Below are 24060 nucleotides of genomic sequence, written 5' to 3' on the forward strand. Positions count from 1 at the left end.
AACACAGAAACAGCACACCTGGGGATGAGGTGGAAAATCCTGTAACTGATGTTAGAATGGCATAATTTCAAAGTAATTTTTATATCCTTATTAATAATTTAGAAAAATGTTAGAATGAAACTTCTAAAAATAATCCTTGCTTCCTCCATTAGATTCTCATGAAGACAGTTGTCCCTTCCTATTTCCATGTCCAAGAAAACTGTTCCCTCTACAAATCATTTTAGTTATGGATCCACCAGCACAAAATACTGTAGATGTAAAGAAGAAATAAATTGATTAGAAAGGAGAGTTATCTGATGAGATTTTCTCCGTCATTTCAGCTATGGTTTGAATAAAAAATGACAGCTGAGTCTGCCAGATTAGCAGGAAGAAGATAAAAGTGATGAGGGAAGGGGGAGCATACACTATGGAAGAAGGTTCAGTGAAGACAGCACGGATATTAAGCATATGATATGAAGCAGGAAGGCATGTATAGTGAATTAGAAACAGATTGTTTTATCATTAAGTAAAAATGTGGGAAAGTCACGGGAGATACATATTAAAGGACTTCATGTGCTGTGCCAATAATCCTATACTTTATCCTACATTTTGGATTCATAGATGAGTTAAAGCAGAAAAGAAATATGATAGATTTTAGAAAATCTCTTCAGTGCTGGGTGGAGAATGTGCCAGAAACAAAAAGCAAAGTCAGAGGCATGAAGAGCACTTAGGACTCCTGGACTGATCTTGGCAGATGGATGAAGGCTCCAAGGATAGAGGGTGTGGGTGGATCAGAGAATTAAGAGGCAGATCTGGTATGGATGAGACACAGGGAGATCTAGTCCAATCTCTATGGAGAGACATCAATGGAAAGAAGTACTCTACAGAAAGAACCGATTTGAAGCCAAGGTCTTTTCTTTAAATTTGAGTTTTTCAGAGTTCTTATTCTTAATTTAAAACTGAATTTTGTCTGCTTATCCCTTAAAACCAGAGATTCTACATTTATATAATAACTAGTAAGAAATCATGTGTAGTTTTTCTTGAGGTGTTGGCAAATAGGATACATGAAACTTAAATAGACCTAAACCCTGAAGCAAACCTCCTATTCTCTTTTTAGGCTCAAGGTATTTAGAAAAGAGTTTAAATTCACTTAAAAGGAATGTTTCTTGTCTCTAGATATATCTGCCAAATAACAACATTATTTACTGTCGTTATCATCAATATATCAAAACCAAAATCTGTTAGCTGTTAACTTACCAGTGATGTTTTTCAGAATACGCTGTCAATCCCCAACTGCATCATATGGGGGTGGAAAAAACACATATACATATTAAAAATGATCCATTTTACGAGACAATATACAGGATGAAATTTTAAGGAGGTAATGTTTAATGGTGGGAAAGCATAACAGAATTGATATCCACAAGTGATGATTCGCTGGGTATGATGGATATTGAGGGATTTGGCTATAAATTTATAGATATGTTGAACGGACACGGGGGGATGGGGTCTCATGATGTTATGAGGCAGTGGGGATATTCTTGGCTGAGTAAGGACAGATGTCTAGAAAACTGGCCAAAATAAAATACACATATTGACTTACTGATATTGTGAGAAATTTTAAAGAATGTACCAGCCACAACACAGATACATGTGCTGGGCTAAGAAATTAAGCACAGAGGCAAAAGTAAGTACATTTTCAGTAATAGAATCTGAAATCATATACAGTTTATTAAAATAATGTTTCATGATATTAAAAGTATTAGTAAAAACCTTAATTAGCTAATCAAAGTAATCCGTGATGAATAAGTATGGTATAACTCAAATGCTGGGTTGGTTCAAGTGCTAGTGAGAAGCATAATGTTTAAAGAGTCCACTTTCTCTCAACTACCCATGTGCTGTGAGGTTTTACCAAATACAGTAAAACAAAGAGGGCAAATTATAGAGCCAGGGCCAAGATGTTCTAAAAGCAACAAATATCATATATTAATGCATATGTATGGAATCTAGAAAAATAGTATTGATGAACCTGTTTATGAAGAAGAAATGGAGATGCAGATGTAGACAATGGATTGGTGGACACAGCAGGGGAAGGAAGGACAGACTGAGAAAGTCATATTAACATATATACACTATCATGTGAAAAATAGGTAACTGGTGGTTATATAGCTGCTATAGAACAAGTGAGCCCAGCCTGGAACTCTGTGACAACCTAGAGGCATGGGATGGGAAAAGGAAATATATATGTATGAATATATAAAAAACAAATATATATAGTTCTGATTCGTGTTGATACATGCCAGAAACCCCCACAACATTGTAAAGCAATTATCCTCCAGTAAAAAAGAAAAAATAAAAGCCAAGAAGGATGGAGGGCAGCATTTTTCTTCCTCTGGGTAGACTGACTGACTGGAACATTCTGTGACTGAGCAGGGAAAGGGATGTGGAGAAACCCATGTATTTCCCAGTTGTGAGGGCCTTCTGGGGATTTCTTGTTCTACACAGAGGAGATGCAATTCCCCAGGAGCTTGACTTGAGTGGGAACATCATCATCTCTCCATATCCACCCACCCAGGTCCCCTGCCACATGTTTGTGGCAACTTAATCTGTCTAAAGCTTAGCTTATGAAGAGTCAGACTAATGCCATTGATCCCTAAATCCTTGGAAAGGTCTTCCTGTAACTTTCTCAACAGCTCTGCCCTTCCAAGCTTTACCTTGTTGGAGGCTTCATCTTCTTTTTCACTCCAAGATAAAACTTCACTGAACTGAGAGAAAACATTTTGTCAGGTTTGCTACTCTGTAAAGTAAAACAAAATAATTTACAATTAAAAAGATTTTATAAATGTTCTTTTATTTTCCTTGAGTATTAAGAATAGAGTTTAGAATGTTTAGTTTCACAAATATTTCATGAATATCATACCAAATTTTTGGTAAATGAAGATTGTGTTGGTTACAATGTTGTAAATTTAAATAAATGATCCTGTATATATATGTATGATTACATATGTGTGCATATATATGTACAAACACACACAGTAATTCCTTATTCAAAACACTTGGGACTTATGAGAAGTGATGATGGGTTTTTTTTTCATATTTAAAAAATACATATGCAGTATATTTTGTAACTCCACAATCTCATTGGTGTTGCCTGGGGTAGCACCCACCCTATATTCAAATAGATTCATATTCTCTACAAAAATGCATGACATTTCATATAATGTGAATAAATAAAGGCATAAGTATTGTTATGGTCTGAATGTTCATATCCCCACACCCCCAAACTGAAATATAATCCACAGCATGAAGGTATTTGGAGGTGATAGCTTTGGGTGGTTAATTGAGTCATGAGATTAACTCTGTTTTCACTACGTGAGGATATGAGAAATGGGCAGTCTACAATCTGGAAGAAGATTCTAACTAGAACCTGACCACACTGGCACCCTAATCTCAGGCCCTGGGCCTCTGGAACTGGAGGAATAAATTTCTGTTTTTATAAGCCACCCAGTCTATGGTAGTTAGCCTGAACAGACCAAGACAAATATCTTTATGTTGGTGTAGGTCAAGTTTTGCCACCAAATGAGTTATGATTTTCTGTACTTTTTGGATTTTGGAACTACAAATCTATGTAGGCATAGACTATCTCAAATATCCATATTGAAAATTTTCACTAATAACTCACAAAAAGAGACTATTAAAAAGAATATACATTTGCTTTTAGATCAATTATATATTTTCTGTACACATCCCAACATATTTATCTGATTAATATGAAAAAATTCAAATCCTTGAACCACCAGGAAAAGTATCTGACAGAGGAAAAATTTCAATCATTATATTCTAATTTAATATCAAAGCATATACATATATTATTGTTGGATAGCCTGCAATAGATTTTATAAAGATAATAGCCATGAAAATGGTAATTAGAAAAAGCTTTCCCAATATCCTAAAAATTTTCAAGGAAATCACTTTTTTCAACCTGGTATGCAGATAGCATTTATAAATAACTAAGAGCAATGGGTCTTGGGTCAGAGACCTGGGTGCAAATCTGGCTTGCTACCTACTAGCTTGTAACCTCACATTACTGCTCTCTGCTCTTGTATCTTATTTGTAAACAGGAATAATAAACATACTATCTCATAGAGTTATTAAGAAGATTAAATGATAAAGGGTTACTGTGAAGGGTTATTGTACAAATTAAATAAGAAAAGTACTTTTAAAGAGTTTAGCCCAGTAAATGGCCAAATAGTAAGGGCACAGCAAATTACAGCTATTATTACAAATTTAGAACACAATGCTTCATAGAAATCGATAGACAGACAAGTTGTTAGAGCCCTAGAAAAATGCACAAAAGCCCATTCAGCAAGTATATAGCTCAAATCAGTCCTAAGTTTTATAAAAGTTAAACTATTACTATAAATTATTTTCCTTATGAAAGCAGTTGAATTTGAAAGCATAAAGGGTGGAAAATATGGAAATTTTTATAAAATTAAAAATTGGTTTCCATGGAGAAAACAGGTTAGGAGAATGTAGAGGAAATGTAGAGAAAAAAGTGAGCAGGAAGAAGATCCTGGATAATGCTTGGTGACCAGTGTTCTCTGTGGCAGCAATGATAAGGCTTGAAATTTACATGGTGAATTTATTCCTAGTCACCCTTATCACTGAGTTTGCTATTATTATCATGGCACATAATTTTATAAATACTTTGGTTCTTTTTTTTTTTTTTTTTTGTATGGCTAGATTTCTTGAAATGGTATCACAGGGCCAAAGGCTAGGACATGATTAACAATAAGATTTTGCAAAATTGATAGGGTATATTTACTTACAGTGAAACATATATTTCTGCATTTACTAGCAGTTTTCAGTTTTGACTTGATCAACAATTTATCCATTTATTTATACATTTACTTACTGACATTAGTTCTTTATATACCAAATAGGAAATTGCCTTATCTTTTTAAATGAAATAGTCTACACTAATTGGTCACTGTTTACTTTTATTTTTATAAAGTCAAGTATGTTGATCTCTTTTGAACTTTTACTCCAAGTTTAAAGGGTTCCCCACATATCTGATAAATACTCAGTTGCATAGCCATGGAGCTTGAAGGGTTGCTATTTGTCAAGTTTTAATTCTTTTATCAATCTGGTATATTTTACACACAGAATAGATGAGAATTTAAGTTGAAAAATTTATGTTAACAATTGGGCTTCCCTGGTGGCTCAGAGGCAAAGAATCCACCTGCCCAGACAGGAGACTGTGAGGAGACACAGGGTCGATCCCTGGATCAGGAAGATCCCCTGGAGAAGGAAATGGCAACCCACTCCAGTCTCCTTGCCTGGGAAATGCCATAGGTGGAGGAGCCTGGCGGGCTACAGTCCAGGGGTCACAAAGAGTCAGATGTGACTTAGCCACTGAACAACAAAGCAATTTACTATATAAATTTTCTTTAGACATGCATTTATGACATTTATCAAAACAATTATGATAATTACATTTTTTTAACCTCACTTTATGTTACCATTGCTATCTCTGTTCATTTTTATGCCACAATATGAACTAAGCTATTTTAGTTTTACTGTATGAATAAACAGTTGGGTGCAAAATACTTGACAGTGATTTTACTTTTTATATCTCTAAAATGTTTGCAAGTATTCCTAATTCCTATCTGTTTACCCTTTAAGATGAGCTGTCAAATCATTTTTTCCAAGTTCTAAAAGTTATTTTCTTTGGGATTTTGAAAACATTAATAATTACATTAAACCTACAGATCAATATTAGTAGACTTTACATTAATTTTCACCCATTTCTATTAGTGTAGTTCTGTAGCTTTCTTCATGTCAGCCTCTTCTTGTTAAGGTCATTTTTCTGGTATTTCATGTGTTTGGTTTTGGGGTATCTGTATTTTAGCCTGCTACTTTACTGAATATTCAGGATTAACACTTTAAGACTGATATGGAAGAATGAGGTAGTTTTTTAAGGCCGTAAGTTTTCTATACAGGAAAGAGTCAAGGAGACGAGAACATAGGAGTGTATATAATAGCAGAGACTCCTGGACATCTTCATCAGAGGTTCAGTCAGATTACAGCTGAGGTTCACGTCCCTCCTCAAGGACGTGACTGCTTAGACTGCTGGTCCCTTGGACTCAGTCCCAAAGGAGGCAGTAGCAGAGTCAGGCGAGAGGCTGCAATCCCAGCAGGACAGTAAGAAGGGACCTGCACATCTGAGAATGAGGAGCACCTGTGTCTGATCTAGGTGCGTGCATGTATGTGCTCAGTCGCTCAGCTGTGTCTGACTCTTTGTGACCCCATGGACTGTAACCCACCAGGATCCTCTGTCCATGGAGATTCTCCAGGCAAGAATACTGGAATAGGTTGCCATGCCCTCCTCCAGGGGATCTTCCCAACCCAGGGATTAGACCTGCATCTCCTGTGTGTCCTAAATTGGCAGGCGGATTCTTTACTGCTGTATGAGTAGTCTTATTTATACAGGACATTGGTAAGCCCAGGACTGCCTACATTTTGAAATATTGTTGGCAATAGATTGAGAGTCTGAAGTAATACAACTGATTGCCAAGCCACTCTGGACATTCCAGCTCATTACTTTATGTTCTATCCTGTGCAAAGAGAACACAGATGACATAATTTGAGAGGACTTCAGCCATGGTCGAAAGAAATCCTTTTCAGTTTCAATCTTCAAAATGAATAAGCATAAGCAGGACCTGTTAGGATTCTAATACAAAGTTTTTTAAAAGAAATCTCATTTACCGTGATAACTTTACTATTGGTTCATTACAACTTTTTTAGTATGTGTGTTTTCTGGAGAATTTCTTCAAAAAGTTCAAGTGTTATGAAATACGTAGTATGTTGCTTCAGGCACTGTATTTCAAAGTAAAATTTTAATTGAACCAATTAAATTAGTGTGCTTAAAAAATTATCCTTGTTACTGAGAAAAATTTGCTTATTAGTGCATGTAAATTTTAACAACCATCCCCTCCCCATTTGCTTTTTTTTTTGACACCATTAACAGTATAATGGTAATATTCTTTGAAACTTCTAACCTTTTATGTAAATCAAGTCTGAAAACATTTTAATTAATATTTTCTGCGCAGGAAAAACTCTCAAAACAAAATATATCTTCCCCTGTGTATTACTCTAATTTGTTGTTAATGAGCATTCATAAATTATCTCTAATTAACACACAGTCTCTTTAAATATACTTTTCAATTTGTAATTTCTACTCCCTTCTCAGTAAATCATTTTCTAAATATATACAAGCATACATATATTAAGGGCAACTGTCAAAACCAGAGCCAAATCTGTATTCAGATAAGTTTGAGGATTTTTACTATTGATTATTTACTGTAAACTCATTTGAAAAGCAAACATTGCCAATGACTTGGCCATCAATATTAAAAGCGAAAGACCAGCAACATGCAGAAATAACCAACAAAATAACACCATGAAAATAACAGTGGTTTGAGTTTAAAGGAAAACCATGTCCCTCATCTGCCTGCCTTACTGTGCAAATGAAAGTGTCAGTCGCATTAACTGATTCTGACAGATGCATAAAGACAACTTTCAAACAGTTAACACTATAATTCCATAACCTGAGGTCGCTGTGATAGAAACAAAATGTGTTCAGTGTCTTTAAAGAACATTCTTTCTGAGAGATACTGTATGATCTCATTTACATGTATTGAACAGAATCTAAAAAAGTCAGACTCACAAAGAAGCAGGGAGTAGAATGGTGGTTTCCAGGGACTGGGACTGAGGGAAATGGGAAAGTGTTGATAAGTGGGTACTAAATTTCAGTTGTGCAGAGAGAATAGGTCCTCGAAATCTAAGTATAGCATGGTGACAACAGTTAATGGTACTGTATTGTATACTTGAAACCTGCCAAGACAGTAGATCTTAAATGTTCTTACCACAAATACACACAAAACTATATGAAGTAATGACTATTAATTCATTCATTAATTAGCTTAGATTGTGGTCATCATTTCACAATGTATATGTATATCAAAAACATTTTTATAACAAATGCAATTTTTGTCAATTATACTTCAATAAACATGGGGAAAATATTGCAAATGTAAAAAAAAAAGAACTTTCAGACGAGCACTCAGTCCTAACACTGTCTACCGATTTGTATGACTTATTTTAGATTAAGCAGAATGATGCTTTCAAAAAGATACATATTCATTAAAATCATTCTGTTAAGGGATAAGATTCTTTAACTCAATTATAAAATCATTTCATCTAAAAAAAATAATATCTCCATGTACAGGCTTCCTTGTGGCAGATTTTTTAATTTATACCAGCTTGGGGAAAAACAGTATAAGAAACTAAATTGTATGAAGTGTCCTATTTGGAAATACTTGGTACTATTAAAATGAAAAACACTATCCTCTTTAAGTAAAATTCTGTCAGAAAAAACATAGGGCTAAAATAATACAAACGCTTTTCTTTAGTGAGTCCATGCATAAAACCTTTAAATGAGACACCTGGGAGTGGATTCTGACTCTACTGCTTACTGGCTTTGTGATCCTGAGCAAGTTATGTAATATCTTGGTAGACTCCATTTCTTCATCTGTCAAGGGGGATAATTATAGTGCTACTTTTATAGGATTATTGGAAATATAAAGTGAGATAAGTGAAATGTGCAGAACTCTGCTTTTTGTGGATTAACCACTTGAATGTTAGATGGGGCCGTTGACTGCACTGGTATTGATACTAGCTGTTTTTAGAACCTTCTGTTGCTACACAGTGGAAGTGTCAGTTCCTCAATGAAACTAAAAAGTCCAGGATGATTTTAAATTACACTAAGTAAATACCCAACTACAAAGGTGACCATTAACCAGCATATAAATGGAAGGACCGGGATGAAGGAAATGAGTCTAATGAAGATCAAGGTGGGTGACTCACTGAAGAAACCCAAACAGGATTCAACCAGATTCAGGTCTTAGATGGCTAGAACTTCAGCTGTGAGGTTTAGCATTTCCTTTCACAAACACAAACCTACAGTTCATGAACTTTACAATGTGATGTGTTGGGGGCTTCCTTGCTGGTCTAGTGGTTGAGAATCTACCTGCCAGTATGGGGGACACAGGTTCGATTCGTAGTTTGGGAAGATCCCACATGCCACAGAGCAACTAAGCCTGTGTGCCACAACCACTGAGCCAGCGCCTTAGAACTCACGAGCCTCAACTATTGAGCCCACATGCCACTACTATTCAAGCCCGTGCATCTAGAGCCTGTGCTTGGCAACAAGAGAAGCCACCACAATGAGAATCCTGCATACCACAATTAGAGAAAGCTCACACAGCAACGAAGACCCAGCACAGACAAAAATAATAAATAAATCTTTAAAAAATGTGATGTGTTTGTTTCACATAACTTAGAATTCTTAAGTGCCTTATTTCTGCAAACTTTACTCTTCCTGCACTGAAGAATGTGAATAATGATATCAAACAATAACAAATGATAACAATCACTTGATACCTACACAGACTCCCCACCAACTCTATCAGCCGGAACAACAGAGTGGGATTTCCAGTATATAATACAGGTCTTCGAAGAGAGGGATAAGGGCTGCAAAATTCAGTGCTGTTTTGTTAGCTCTCTGCCTGGACGTTCTGCTGTCCTTGAAGAATATGACCATTAAATGGATACACCAAGTAGGAGGCTAAGATTTATTTATGCCCACCTGAAGGCTTCCTTGCTGGAGGAACATATACGACAGTGGTCAGTGTGTGGAGAGCTCAATAAAAGCCACAGCAAAATGGGACTGTAGAACTCTGGAAAGCTACTTAATGACTCTTCCTTCAGAACAATATTAAACATGATACTAGTCTGGTCCTTTTTTTATAGATCTCCAAAACACAACATAGTGAAGCACCACACACCTGAAGTATGCAAGCAATGTTTATTCAAGTGAATTTTTATAATTCAGTGGAAAAAGTATCTTTGGGTCCTGTGGTTATTCAACATTCAAAATAACTGCTTGGATATTGCTTGAAGTAGAGATGCTATTGTATATACCCATGTAACAACCACCCAAAACTGGATAGAGAACATTGATTTCTGTCATCCTAGAAAATACCCTACTGACTGTATCTCTGTGCTTCTGTAGCAATGCTACTCCTTACCCCAGGCAAACACTTTCTGACTTTTATCACCATAGAGGAATTTGTCTCTGTTTTGAACTTTTATGGTTAGACTCATGGTACTATTTTGTGTCAAACTGTTTTTACTCAAAAAGGATTTGAAGGTTCTCCCACGTTGTTACATTCATTCAGTTTTATTGCTGAGTAGCATTCCATTGTCTGAATATATCATTCTCCTATTGGTGGACATTTGGAATGTTTCCAGGTTTTAGCCTTTATGAATAAAGCTGTTTATGATATTCTTGAACAAGTGCTCTAGTGAATATAATACCTAGGAACAGAGTTGCTGTATTGTAAGTCAGAACGAATAACTATTTTAAAAGCTGCCCAAACTTCTACACAGTGACTATGTGGTTTTACCTTTCTGCCAGCCTCCCAGAGGTTGAATGCAGTTTATTTACTATAGGCCTTGAACTCCTGAAGACAGGGCTTAGAGGTATGAAATAAGAATGTGAACTCACATAAAAATATACAGATATTCAACTACTATATATATAAATACCTTCAGATCCTTGTAAAGAAGGAGGTACCCATCTCGTAAAACACAATACCGATCTTGAAACTTATTTCCAGAGAGTATTTTAGATGGTTCTTCTTTAACTTTCAAGACTCCCTCTTTGATATTTTCCAGGGCCTTCCTCTCTGTAAAGTATAACATTTACTTTTGTAAGTTAGGTATATTTTCATTTACTTGGAATAGAATATAAAACATTTCTATATTTTCAATTTGATGATACAAAATAAGAACTTCTTTCCTACAATTAAGAAACTGCTAGTTAATTTTTGGGAACACCTCATATCAGGGGAGTGTTGGACAAGCTACAGATACACTAACCAGATCTAGTTATATAATCTGTAATATACAGGCCTACCTATGCTGTTCAATTAGTTACTGGCTAATGAGCACCTGAAACATGCTAGTCTCTACTGAGATGTGCTGTGAACATAAGATATATACCATATTTTGAAAATTAGTACCTAGAAAGGTAAATATATCACAATTTTATAGTATTGATTACATATTGAAATGATATTTTGGATATGTGAGTTTAAATAGAAGATATAAGTAAAATTAATTTCACCTACTTATATATATATGTGACTATGCCAAAGCCTTTGACTGTGTGGATCACAAGAAACTATGGAAAATTCTGAAAGAGATGGGAATACCAGACCACCTGACCTGCCTCTTGAGAAATTTGTATGCAGGTCAGGAAGCAACAGTTAGAACTGGACATGGAACAACAGACTGGTTCCAAATAGGAAAAGGAGTACATCAAGGCTGTACATTGTCACCCTGCTTATTCAAATTATATGCAGAGTACATCATGAGAAACGCTGGGCTGGAAGAAACACAAGCTGGAATCAAGATTGTCGGGAGAAATATCAATAACCTCAGATACGCAGATGACACCACCCTTATGGCAGAAAGTGAAAAGGAACTCAAAAGCCTCTTGATGAGAGTGAAAGAGGAGAGTGAAAAAGTTGTCTTAAAGCTCAACACTCAGAAAACAAAGATCATGACATCTGGTCCCATCACTTCATCGGAAATAGATGGGGAAACAGTGTCAGACTTTATTTTTTGGGGCTCCAAAATCACTGCAGATGGTGACTGCAGCCATGAAATTAAAAGACGTTTACTCCTTGGAAGGAAAGTTATGACCAACCTAGATAGCATATTGAAAAGCAGAGACATTACTTTGCCAACAAAGGTCCATCTAGTCAAGGCTATGGTTTTTCCAGTGGTCATGTATGGATGTGAGAGTTGGACTGTGAAGAAAGCCGAGGGCTGAAGAATTGATGCTTTTGGACTGTGGTGTTGGAGAAGACTCTGGAGAGTCCCTTGGACTGCAAGGAGATCCAACCAGTCCATTCTGAAGGAGATCAGCCCTGGGATTTCTTTGGAAGGAATGATGCTAAAGCTGAAACTCCAGTACTTTGCCCACCTCATGCGGAGAGTTGACTCACTGGAAAAGACTCTGATGCTGGAGGGATTGGGGGCAGGAGGAGAAGGGGACGACAGAGGATGAGATGGCTGGATGGCATCACCGACTCGATGGACGTGAGTCTGAGTGAACTCCGGGAGCTGGTGATGGACAGGGAGGCCCGGCGTGCTGCGATTCATGGGGTTGCAAAGGGTCAGACACGACTGAGCAACTGAACTAAACTGATATATATGTGTATTTATATATGTATATTTTAAATGTGGCTACTAGGCAATTTAAAATTATATCATCAGCTTGCATTTTACCTCTTTGAATAGTACTCATATAAATAATAAAAAATACACAGGTAAAAGAGAAATCTCTTCTAGAATTCTGACTTAGGAATTCAGTAATTCTTCAGACATTAGAAAAATTCCTATATCTATGAAACAGGTAAGGGTAAATAAGGCAAAATGTCCAATAACGCTTATGCAATAATGCATCTAAGCACACTTAGAAATCATTTAAACAGTTCCATTAAAAACCACATTTTTGATAATAAAATCACGTTGAATCTATAAATTTATCGTGAATAAATTTATCACTATATCTCCAGTTTACAACTTTTTGTTTTTTTAAATATAAATTTATTAATTTTAATTGGAGGCTAATTACTTTACAATATTGTATTGGTTTTGCCATACATCAACATGAATCCGCCATGGGTGTACATGTTTTCCCCATCCTGAACCCCTTTCCCACCACCCTCCCCATACCATCCCTCTGGGTACAACTTTCTTTTTAAAATCTCAACATTATTTAACTGTCTGCTTGAGAAACAAGGAACAAAGGAAAGAAAAGGAACCTGAAGCCAAGTAGCCATGACATGGTCATTCTGGGGTCAACTCCTGCTCTTCCTGTAGAATAGGAGTAATGACACTTATCCTGCAGACTGTTGTGGCCCTCACATTAGATGGCGTCCTCAAAAGATGTAGGGAGGGACACCACATCCGGATCAAGACCTTTAGCAATTTCCTGGTATTAAAGTGATGAAACTCTTACGTATTCACTCATAGTTTCTAAAAATTATAGATAACTTGAATGATTTTAGAAAAAGAACTTTTTTAGTCTTAAACCTAGCAATCCCTTGGTTAGGGAAAACCTTTAATCAAACAGCAAATGATACACAGATGTTCACAATTATAGTTAGTATAAGAAAACAAGTTAGAAAAATTTGAAGTACTGCCTTATAACTCAGATATGAGCACGGGACGACAACCTGGAAGCAGACATCAATATGTTGAATCACATCACTGATCTTAACCATAAACAAACAAAAGTAGTTTTCATGATCTGCATACTACCACAAAAACATTCTTTTAATCATGATGCCACGCTAAAATAGGTTCTTTTAGGGAGCTGGTGATTTTAAAATAATTTCTGAAAAATACACTGCTAAAATTTGTCTTCTGGAACAATCTCTTAATAGTCAATTTCATAGAAAAAATATTTCAAGTAGTATTTTATAGCTAACTAGCTTCTATTTAAATTAAAAATAACACTTTTCCAATTAAAAGACTTGAAAGATTATTTTAATGCAGTGAGAAGATAGTGTTCCACTGCTGGGAGCCGGCATATTGCATATTGAGTGCATATTGCATATTGAGTGCAGCACTTTCCACAGCATCATCTTTCAGGATCTGGAATAGCTCAACTGGAATTCTATCACTGCCGGGAGCCAGCATGAGGAACTCTGCCCATGACAAAGGTCATGAGGAAGGAGGCTCGGCATACGCAAAGGCGGGATAGAGCCTCAGGAGTCCCCCATCTACCCCCAAAACCAGAATCTGCTTACTTTCTGCTTTGTGCTTTCACCTATACCTCTGACTTTACGGGGGGCTGTCCCCCACTACCTCTCTCTGAAAAAAGAGTTAGCTTACAGCTCCAGTTAATAATTCCTGGGTGTGACAGTGTTTAACCTACAAACTCCTTTGGAAATCCTCTAGCCTGCCTGAATAGGTTTTTCTGGTCACATGTGATTGTTCAGAGCCTCCCAACTGTGAGAGGCAGGAGATGTTCTAAACTGTCTAAACACAGATTCTTTTGAGTAGTTAAAAGATTGATTAAAAATTGTATTGGTGAAGGGATTTTCACTTGTTGGGCCAATGTTTGCTGCTAAGTTTCCATATCCCTTACCTGCTGTGTCCCTGGCAGTGTATTGATTAATATAATTGGTGTAAGTAGTAGCTTTAATGTTTGTAACCTGGGACCCTTGAGTTAATTCTTTTTCTTGTTATAGCCCACCACACCTTTGCTCTGTAGGAATGCAACTTTATCTAATGCTTTTGGAGGGTGGCTCCTGACCAATCACCTTTAGAGAAAAATAAATTTTCTGAAGAAAGTGTCTTAAAATGTTAACAGGCCTCTGGGCCAGAAGATGATGCAAATCACCTAAGCTTTTGCATATGATAAGTTTGCAGGAAGAAAGCCTGGCTTGCTGCATGACTCTACCCCTTCCCCCATTATCTTCTATGCATAACTTAAGGTATAAAAACTACTTTGGAAAATAAAGTGCGGGCCTTGTTCACCGAAACTTGGTCTCCCCATGTCATTCTTTCTCTCACCTTCTGGCTGAATTATTCAGCCTCTTTTCTCCACTAAATTTCCTCACTGAGCTATCCTTATTTCAGCCTCTTTTCTTCACTGAAATTTCCTCACTGAGCTATCCTTATTCTATTACTCTTTATATCCTTAATTAACGTTTAATTAAGCAGTTGTTTCCTGATCCTCGCCTACGCCGTCTCTCCTTCGAATACCCTGGATCAGCCGGGGCTGGTCCCTGGCATTCCACAAAATTCATATGACATCAATTCATTTCTTCATGAAGTATTCAGAGTCTAGTATGCACTTGGTTCTAATAATATACAATAATACCCAAGGAGATGGTTTCTGGACTTGCAGTGCAGTGTTAGAGGCAGAGTAAACATAGGTTAACAAACAATGCTTATATATCCTGATAGGAGAAATACAGTAAGCAATTTAGAAAACACTGGGTGGGCTTAGAGATTCAGCTGATTTAGAATAAGAAAGTGAAAGTGGAGAAAGATATTTATAATACTATTGATTTAGAAATAGGTATTTTAAAAACATTAAATTATAATCAAGTTGTGAAATACAGATGTTACATTTTGCTTAAGCCAAACCAATTCCATTCACACCTTCTGATTATACCTTTCTAAGATTTTTGTTCAGTTTAATGCTGCTAAGTCACTTCAGTCATGTCCGACTCTATGCGACCCCATAGACGGCAGCCCACCAGGTTCCCCTGTCCCTGGGATTCTCCAGGCAAGAATACTGGAGTGGGTTGCCATTTCCTTCTCCAATGCGTGAAAGTGAAGTCGCTCAGTCGTGTCCAACTCTTAGCGACCCCATGGACTGCAGCCTACCAGGCTCCTCCGCCCATGGGATTTTCCAGGCCAGAGTACTGGAGTGGGGTGCCATTGCCTTCTCCGGTTCAGTTTAATAAAGCTTTCTAATTTTACCAGTAAGAAATAATCATATGTCTAGTGTTTAAACTACTCATAGGTCAAAAAGAAAACAGGCTTAGGACAAAAACATTGTTGTTACCTTTGAGTGCATATTTATTAAAATTTATTTTAATAAACCATATGTAATTGAGTACATACAGCTTCCCTGGTGGCTCAGTGGTAAATAATCTGCCTGCAGTGAGGAGACCTGGGTTCAATCCCTGGGCTGGGAAGATCCCCTGGAGAAGGAAATGGCAACCCACTCCAATAACTTTGCCTGGAAAATCCCACGGACAGAGGAGCCTGGTAGGCTACAGACCATGGTGTCGCAAAGAGATGGACATGACTGAGCGACTTCACTGACTTCAAGTATTCTTGCCTGGAAAATTCTATGGACAGAGGAGCCTGGCAGGTTATAGGTCATGGGGTTATAAGAGTCAGACATGACTTAATGACTAAACTACCATTACCAATTGAGTATCTTAGTTAAATCTTCACCTTCAATTTTTTTTTTTTTTTTTTTTTTGGCCACATTGCACAGCATTTGGAACATCCCTGACTAGAGGTTGAACCCAAGTCCCCTGTAGTGGAAGTGTGGAGTCTTAACCACTAGACTACCAGGGAAGTCCTCTTAGCTAAATCTTCATGCATATATTATTAAGGGACTCATAAAGAAGAGCAAAAATAAACTTGAAATATAAAGTTCTATGATAAATATAGAGAGCCTAAAAGAATTTCTGAAAGCTCTCATGATAAAATTTCTGTATGCTCTAACAATGTTAAAATAAGTAGGAAAATTATCCACCATTTAAGGGACAAGATGAAGCTATACATTTTGGGGACATAGTGCATGACTCAGTTGTGTTCAGACATGACTGAGCGACTTCACTTTCACTTTTCACTTTCATGCATTGGAGAAGGAAATGGCAACCCACTCCAGTGTTCTTGCCTGGAGAATCCTAGGGACGGGGGAGCCTGGTGGGCTGCCGTCTATGGGGTCGCACAGAGTCGGACATGACTGAAGCGACTTAGCAGCAGCAGCAGCAGCAGTATGTAACGTAACAATGGTTATAAATTAAATGCCTTTCAACAATTCACTTTTCCAAACTTCTAGTACTACGTGGTCTCTCAATCATGGGGTACTTTGCTTTTATGTTTTCACTTCCTCAGCCTCATCCTGGGCAAAAAAGCTTATTAAGATCATGTATGAAACGAGATGCCAGTCCAGGGTCAATGCACGATACTGGATGCTTGGGGCTAGTGCACTGGGACGACCCAGAGGGATGGTATGGGGAGAGAGGAGGGAGGAGGGTTCAGGATGGGGAGCACATGTATACCTGTGATGGATTCATTTTGATATTTGGCAAAACTAATACAATTATGTAAAGTTTAAAAATAAAATAAAATTTAAAAAAAGATTAGGAAGCCTGGTGTGCTGCAGTTTATGCGGTCACAAAGAGTTGGACATATTTTAGGAATTGAACTAAACAATAATAACTAGAGTCAAACCCCTCCTGGTGTTTGCTAGGGCAAGAAAGGATCAGTGGGAGTTCAGTGAGGGTTCTTTAGAGTTAACCCTAGGTAAGAGAATAGACTGGTATTCTTAGTTATATTGTGCTGTACTTCTGCTATTAATTAGAAAAGCCCTTGTATAAAACAACACAGAATGGTCAAATTTAGTTACTTAAACAGAACAGACATATAACTAGGACTATGAAACAGATGCCCCTCAAAAATACTTTTCCAAACCATTTGAAAACATTTAAGTTCTTACTCTTTGCAATCCCACGGACTGTAGCTTACCAGAGTCCTCCGTCCATGGAATTTTCCAGGCAAGAGTACAGGAGTGGGTTGCCATTTCCTACTCGAGGGGATCTTTCTGACCCGGGGATTAAACCTGGGTCTCCCACATTTCAGGCAGATGCTTTACCTTCTGAGCCAGCAGGGAAGCCCTAGACAAAAACACTATTTCCTAACCAGTGGTCCCTGATCCCAATAAAAGCTCATCTGTGGAGAAGCTGGGAGGGTCTTGGGAAGAGAGACAGTGACAGAGAAGCAGTAGGAACAGGGGAGAGGGGAAAACATAACCCGAGAATATTTCTAAAACACATACTATGCTTTCATCCTTCATGTCCAGTCAGATAGCAATTCAGACCACTCTTCTCTCAGATATTTTCTCTGGGGTTCAATTCCACTTCTTTGCCAATATCATCTGTCTGACCCCTGCCTTTTCTACTTAATATCCAGATTCCAGGATTCTAGAACTTCATGGCTTGCTTGTCTAATGACTCCATATAATTCCAGACTGGTGCTATTCAGATAGTTTTATCATGTTAATCCCCTTTCCAAAGCTCTATTTTTCTACTACTCAATATCTCACTTGCCTAACATTAAAAGTTTAAATTCTTTCCTTGACTTTTCAAGGGCTAAATAAATTAGATTCCTTCTACTCATCTCTATAAACTATTAAGTTAAAATGGTCTTTATTTATAAGTCAGTTGATCATAATACACTGCTTGGAAAGCTGATCTTTGTCTCTATGGCACGACTTATGTTGATCAATTTCCCTCAAGTTGAATGTACTTGAGGGGAATTCCATTGTTGTTTTATACAAATTCTATTCCTACTTCTGGAGACCCAACTCATCCATGAACATGTTTTTCTAACTACTCCCAGTCCATATTTGTTATTCATGTCCCTAAAACTCTAAAGATAAAATTTAGGCATTGAATACATAAAAAGTCATGTCTGTCTCATAATTTAGCTCTTAAAAATAATAATTTCAGTCTCTGGCCATACTGCCGTGAATGTACTCAATTTTATCTGTCCTTGAAAAAATAATAATTTCATGTTTGCTTTTTAAAATAATATGAGTTTTGAATTTTCCTCCACAACCTATGTGAGAGCTCACATAGCAAGTTACTTAGAGGCTTAGAGAATACTTGTAAAAAACCTCTTAAGACTACGAGGAAGATTAAATGAGATGGCATATGCAAAGCCATCAGCCCAGCATCTGGCACCCAATAAATATTATCTCATATATGATCTGAGCAATGACAAGGGAATATACACCAAATGTGTCTCTATGGATCTCCCTTCTTCTTTCACTGGAAAAGACTATTTCCTCAAGCCTACACATTATCTGAAAGATCAAGTTCCATCCCTGCTTGTGTATGCTAAGTAGCAATTTTCATGAGACATTTCCTTGAAAGTGCAAGTCACTCAGTTGTGTCTGACTCTTTGTGACCCCATGGACTATACAGTCCATGGAATTCTCTAGGCCAGAATACTGGAATGGGTAGCCTTTCCCTTCTCCAGGGTATTCCTAACCCAGGGATCCAACCCAGGTCTCCTGCATCACAGGTGGATTCTTTACCAGCTGAGCCACAAGGGAAGCCCTCTTTTCTCTTGAAAATATTCCACAAATTTGGCAATATTTGCAGCCTGACATCTAAAATCTCTTTCAAATTAAAAATTATTCATATTCTTTGTTTGATATTGATTATATAGAACATACATGCTGTAATTTGGAAGAAGCAGAATTTGATATAGTTCACTCATTTTATGACATTCATTCACATTTAATAAAACTTAGTTCTATGACTGAGTAGAAGCCAAACTCAAGAACTGTTTGAACATAATCTAGAAAAAGTCAAATATCCCCCTACTTCCTAGTGTGTTTTACTTTGTTACTTGTATTGAAGAAGTAATGCTTAATAGAACAAGCAGCCTGAAGACACCCTTCTGTAATTAGATTATTCATAAGCAGTAAAACTGTAAATACAGTTTCTACTGGAGGATTGACTAGGAAAGTGCCAGAGATTCCACGACATTTGACGACAACACAGCATACTGTAAAAAGTAGAGCACTACTTACTTTTCTATTCTGTTATCAATTTCTGAGAAAACCCCTCCACTTGAAGTGGACTGGATTTATTTTCAACTTTTACACATCTTTGGCTTTAAAAAGATTTGATGAGGAATGGAATATAAATTATTTCAGCTAGACTAAGATTTATGAACTCATACTATTTTTGCTGGAATATTCTTTTATTTTCTAAGTCAGTCCAGAGTGGATGGCTCAGCTTCCCAGGTCTGAATTTGCCAGAAGCAGTTGCATTTTGATCTATTCTATTCTAATGCATCGGAGAAGGCAATGGCACCCCACTCCAGTACTCTTGCCTGGAAAATCCCATGGATGGAGGTGCCTGGTAGGCTGCAGTCCATGGGGTCGCTAGAGTCGGACACGACTGAACGACTTAACTTTCACTTTTCACTTTCATGCATTGGAGAAGGAAATGGCAACCCACTCCAGTGTTCTTGCCTAGAGAATCCCAGGGACAGGGGAGACTGGTGGGCTGCCGTCTATGGGGTCACACAGACTCGGACACGACTGAAGCAACTTAGCAGCAGCAGCATTCTAATGCATATTTAATTCCAAAGCATCTGTCTTAAGTAGCAATCTAAATTTAGAAACCCACAGGCATCTTCATTTGAGTTACATATTCTATCTTAAAAGTAGTTCTTCCCATTGAGATAATTAAAACTTGATTCTGTTGTTGTATCTAGACTTCTACTAGCGTAATATTAAAGAAGTTTAGTGCTTAAAGTAAGACTCCTGAAACATAAAATTATTTATTCTGGAACCTTGCTGCTAAGCTGCTGCTAAGTCACTTCAGTCATGTCTGACTCTTCTCGACCCCATGGACTGCAGCCTACCAGGCTCCTCCATTCCTGGGATTTTCCAGGCAAGAGTACTGGAGTGGGTTGCCATTGCCTTCTCCATCTGGAACCTTACAGAAGCTATAAATTTATGCCTAACTTGTAAAAGAGATGTTAAAACTAATATGTGATTTAAGTAGAGACAACAGAAAATTCCTTTACTTTCATATACTTCCATAAAAGTAAAGTATATTTCCTTATTGCCTTAAATGAATGTAAATGTTGGATGCTTCTAAAATCTATTCTTTCTTGTGATGTCTATATTTTAAACTCTTGAGATAAAGTGAGCAAATTGGGAAAATTAAATCCCCTAAACACTTCAAACCCCTAAACTTATTATTTGATAAAATTCTTCACTAAGCAAAAAGGTACTGAAAATGTCAAACAAAAATATATGCCTCTAATTTGTTACATAAAATCAGAAATATCATCATACAATTAATAAAATGCAAGTCATGAGTGTGTGAGTATAGATAAAGGAGAGATACAATAGGTAGAGAGACACTAAAATTTGTGGCAACTTGGTATCAGGTATGATGGGACAGGATGTAAAGGACGTGGCAGAGCTACTTTATGTTTTAATGAAATACTAACACGTAAGCAATTCATTATTGAGAGAAAAATGTGGTTGTAACCAACCACCCTTGTTTAAAACTCTCCTGACATCTACTTGGCCTGCAGGTTAGAATAAGAAAATCTTAAGAAAGGAAAAGAAATCCTTAACCAACGTGTTTCTGAGATGATTTCAGTTTTTCTGCTAACAAACTGACAGAGAAATCACACTTACTTTCATTATTTTCCTTTTAGATTCCAATTTTAAGGAGTAGTACATGTAATGAATGAAGCAATAATTCTGGAGAAAGTGATCCTTGTGATTGATTTAGGAGACATCTGCCAAGACAGAGACAAAGTAGGCTGCACACCTAGCCAACATAAAATCTATGACACAGGGCAACCCATAAGAAGTACTTGTAAGCCCAGGTTGCTGTGAGACACAACTGGAAGAAAAAAATTATGACTTAAGAAATTGATTTTAAAAACAAACAATAGGCCAAACCTTCTTTAAAATGACAATCCTAAAAGAAGACAGATGCAGAACCAACCATAACCAAAAATATTGTTTTACTTTGACAATCTGAATATAAATCAAGCTCTAATTAAAAACATCCTGTTTTTGACCAAAAATATATATAAACTACTAACATGAAATAGTCTAATTAATGTATTTCCTGAGGGTGTTACTCTAAAACTTTTTTTTTTTCACGCAGAGGGACATAATTTCCTGGTAGAAAGAACTGTAGCTATCATAATAGCAAGTTGCACACTGGTTTGGTGAGCTGAGGGGGACGAGTGCAGGGGCAGAGATAAGTTTCACAGTTCCCACGCTGTCAGAGGAATGCAGGAGAGATGAGAGTGACACAAGAGTTTACTGACATGTTACTCTAGAGAATATTCCACCATCCAGGTCCCTGAAACTTTCACGTAAGCTGCTTTCCATTGCTTGGATTCCCAGGTTTTATGAAAGGTGCTTTGTCTGGACCTTACAGAAGCTTTATGCTTTCATGACAGGATGCAGTCACAATCCCCAGAAGAGGAAATAACAATAGGTGAGGCATCCCATGCCCAATCTTCCTACCCAGTTTGTAGGTAGAGCCAATTCACAGTCTGTCACTCAACCACTTCTTCTTGCCCTTAAACAACAGAAAGATTTTACTTATATGTGATCGCTCAATCTAACACTGATGATTTTTTTTTCCCAAAGATTAACAAAACTTAATGGTTTCCTTGCTTTGAATTATCCCGCAGGCCCACCTGTACAAAATCTTCTTCTATATTATAGTCTTTTAAGATCTTATTCTCATCTGTTTTTATTCAAGTGGCTAGTCTATTAGCATTCAAATAAGAACTAAGTTATTATTCTGTGTGTATGTGCCCAGTCGAGTCTGACTCTTTGTGATGCCATGGACTGTAGCCCACCAGGCTCCTCTGTCCATGGGAATTCTCCAGGCAAGAATACTGGAGTGGGTTGCCATTTCTTCCTCCAGGGGATCTTCCTGACCCAGGTATTGAACCTGCATCTCCTGCATTGGCAGACAGATTCTTTACCACTGTGCCACCTGGGAAGCCCAAGTTATTATGTCTAAGTGTGGGATTTTAAGTATTTTGCAACATGGAGCATTTAGAGACATTTTAGAGGAATATTAAAAACATGAAAATTCTCACCCAAAAATATGAAAATATCACTTATTTTCTAAAAGAAAAGCCATGAGAACCTTTAATATATTTTATAATGTTGACAGGACTTCGTTCATAAGCTCAAAACATTTATCTCAACATTAAAATGAAAGAATTACAGAATTCACGAACTAGACCAGATTTCATACATTATCCAAATGAGAGAGTCTCAACATGACACCACTGACTTTTTCGGCCAGATTATTCTTTGTTGTAAAGAGATTTCCTGTGTATTGTAGGATGTTTAGCAGCATCTCTGGTCTCTAACCATTATATACCAGAAGCCCCACCCCACCCAGTGTGACAGAAATATCTCCAGATATTGTCAAATGTCCCTGGAGGACGAAAGTCTCCACCACCCAAGGACTGCTGCTATATGACAGGGAGGACTGTAGCAATCATATGACTAGAGAGAACTTCTACTGTAATCCTTAAGCAGTATATGGAGGATGTAATCAAAATCATATGTAGGAGGAAGAAAGAAATTAAATAAGGTACAGGTGTCGAATAGATTAATTTCTATAGCAAAATGAACACCTGTTCTATTTTGATGCTAATAAGACCAGAATGACATAGAAGTCTGCATTTTGTAAAAATACTTTTATGTAATTAAAAGATATGAAGGGCAGAGTTAGGACCCAATATTTATGCTTCCCCAAATTCATATGTTGAAACCTACCTACACAGTATTAAGAAGTTTGGGGCCTTTGGGAGGTAATTAGGATTAGATGAGGTCATGAGGGTGGGATCTTCAGGAATGGAATTCACGTCCTTGAAAGAGTCACAGAGGGTCTTCCCTGATGGCTCAGTGGTAAAGAATTCGCCAGCCAATGCAGGAGATGCTGGGTAGATACCTGGTGGGGCGGGGGGTGGGGGGAGATCCCCTAGAGTAGAAAATGGCAACCCACTTCAGTATCCTTGCCTGGGAAATCCCATGGACAGAGGAGGCTGGCAGGCTACAACCCACAGGGTCACAAAGAGTCGCATATGACTTAGCAACTAAAGAACAACCACAACAAAGAGTCACAGAGAACTTGCTTCCTCCCTCTGCTCTCCACTCTGGAAGGATACAAGAAGTTCCCTGTCTATAGCCTGGAGGAGGACTCTCACCAGAACTTGGCCAGGCTGACAGCTGATGTTAGACTTCAAGTCTTCAGAATGTAAGAGATTAATTTCTGTTTATGAGCCATCCATCTGCCAAAGCAGGAGACGCAGGAGACTCAGGTTCGATCCCTGAATCAGGAAGATTCCCTGGACAAGCAAATGGCAACCCGCTCCAGTATTCTTGCCTGGAAAATTTCATGGACAGAGGAGCCTGGTGGGCTACAGTCCATGGGGTCACAAAGGGTTGGACATGACTGAGCGCACATATACCATGAGCCACCCAGTCTACTGTACTAGCCAGAACACACCAAAACATCATCACAAAAACAGAAACATAGACTAGCTGGTACAGTTAAGAACTCACTGATTTGTCACTACTAGTTAAGAGTCTGCAATCAT

General features: G+C 37.5%; 1 protein-coding gene across 4 annotated transcripts in view; it reads right to left on the bottom strand.

Moving 5' to 3' along the window:
* ARAP2 (ArfGAP with RhoGAP domain, ankyrin repeat and PH domain 2) overlaps positions 1 to 24060 on the bottom strand; it is a 188209-nt gene that overhangs the window by 21750 nt on the left and 142399 nt on the right. For 3 of the 4 annotated variants that reach the window (XM_070372253.1, XM_070372252.1, XM_005886678.3), the window contains 3 exons: positions 10651 to 10790; positions 2694 to 2776; positions 1237 to 1272 (listed from right to left, as the gene is read on the bottom strand). In XM_070372253.1, the coding sequence (XP_070228354.1) occupies positions 1237 to 1272; positions 2694 to 2776; positions 10651 to 10790 (259 nt within the window). Of the gene's footprint in view, positions 1 to 1236; positions 1273 to 2693; positions 2777 to 10650; positions 10791 to 21109; positions 21214 to 24060 lie in introns of those variants that run through there. The other variant, XR_011464504.1, reaches the window with a different exon arrangement.

The sequence above is a fragment of the Bos mutus genome, chromosome 6 (assembly GCF_027580195.1).
Source record: "Bos mutus isolate GX-2022 chromosome 6, NWIPB_WYAK_1.1, whole genome shotgun sequence".
NCBI lineage: Eukaryota > Metazoa > Chordata > Mammalia > Artiodactyla > Bovidae > Bos > Bos mutus.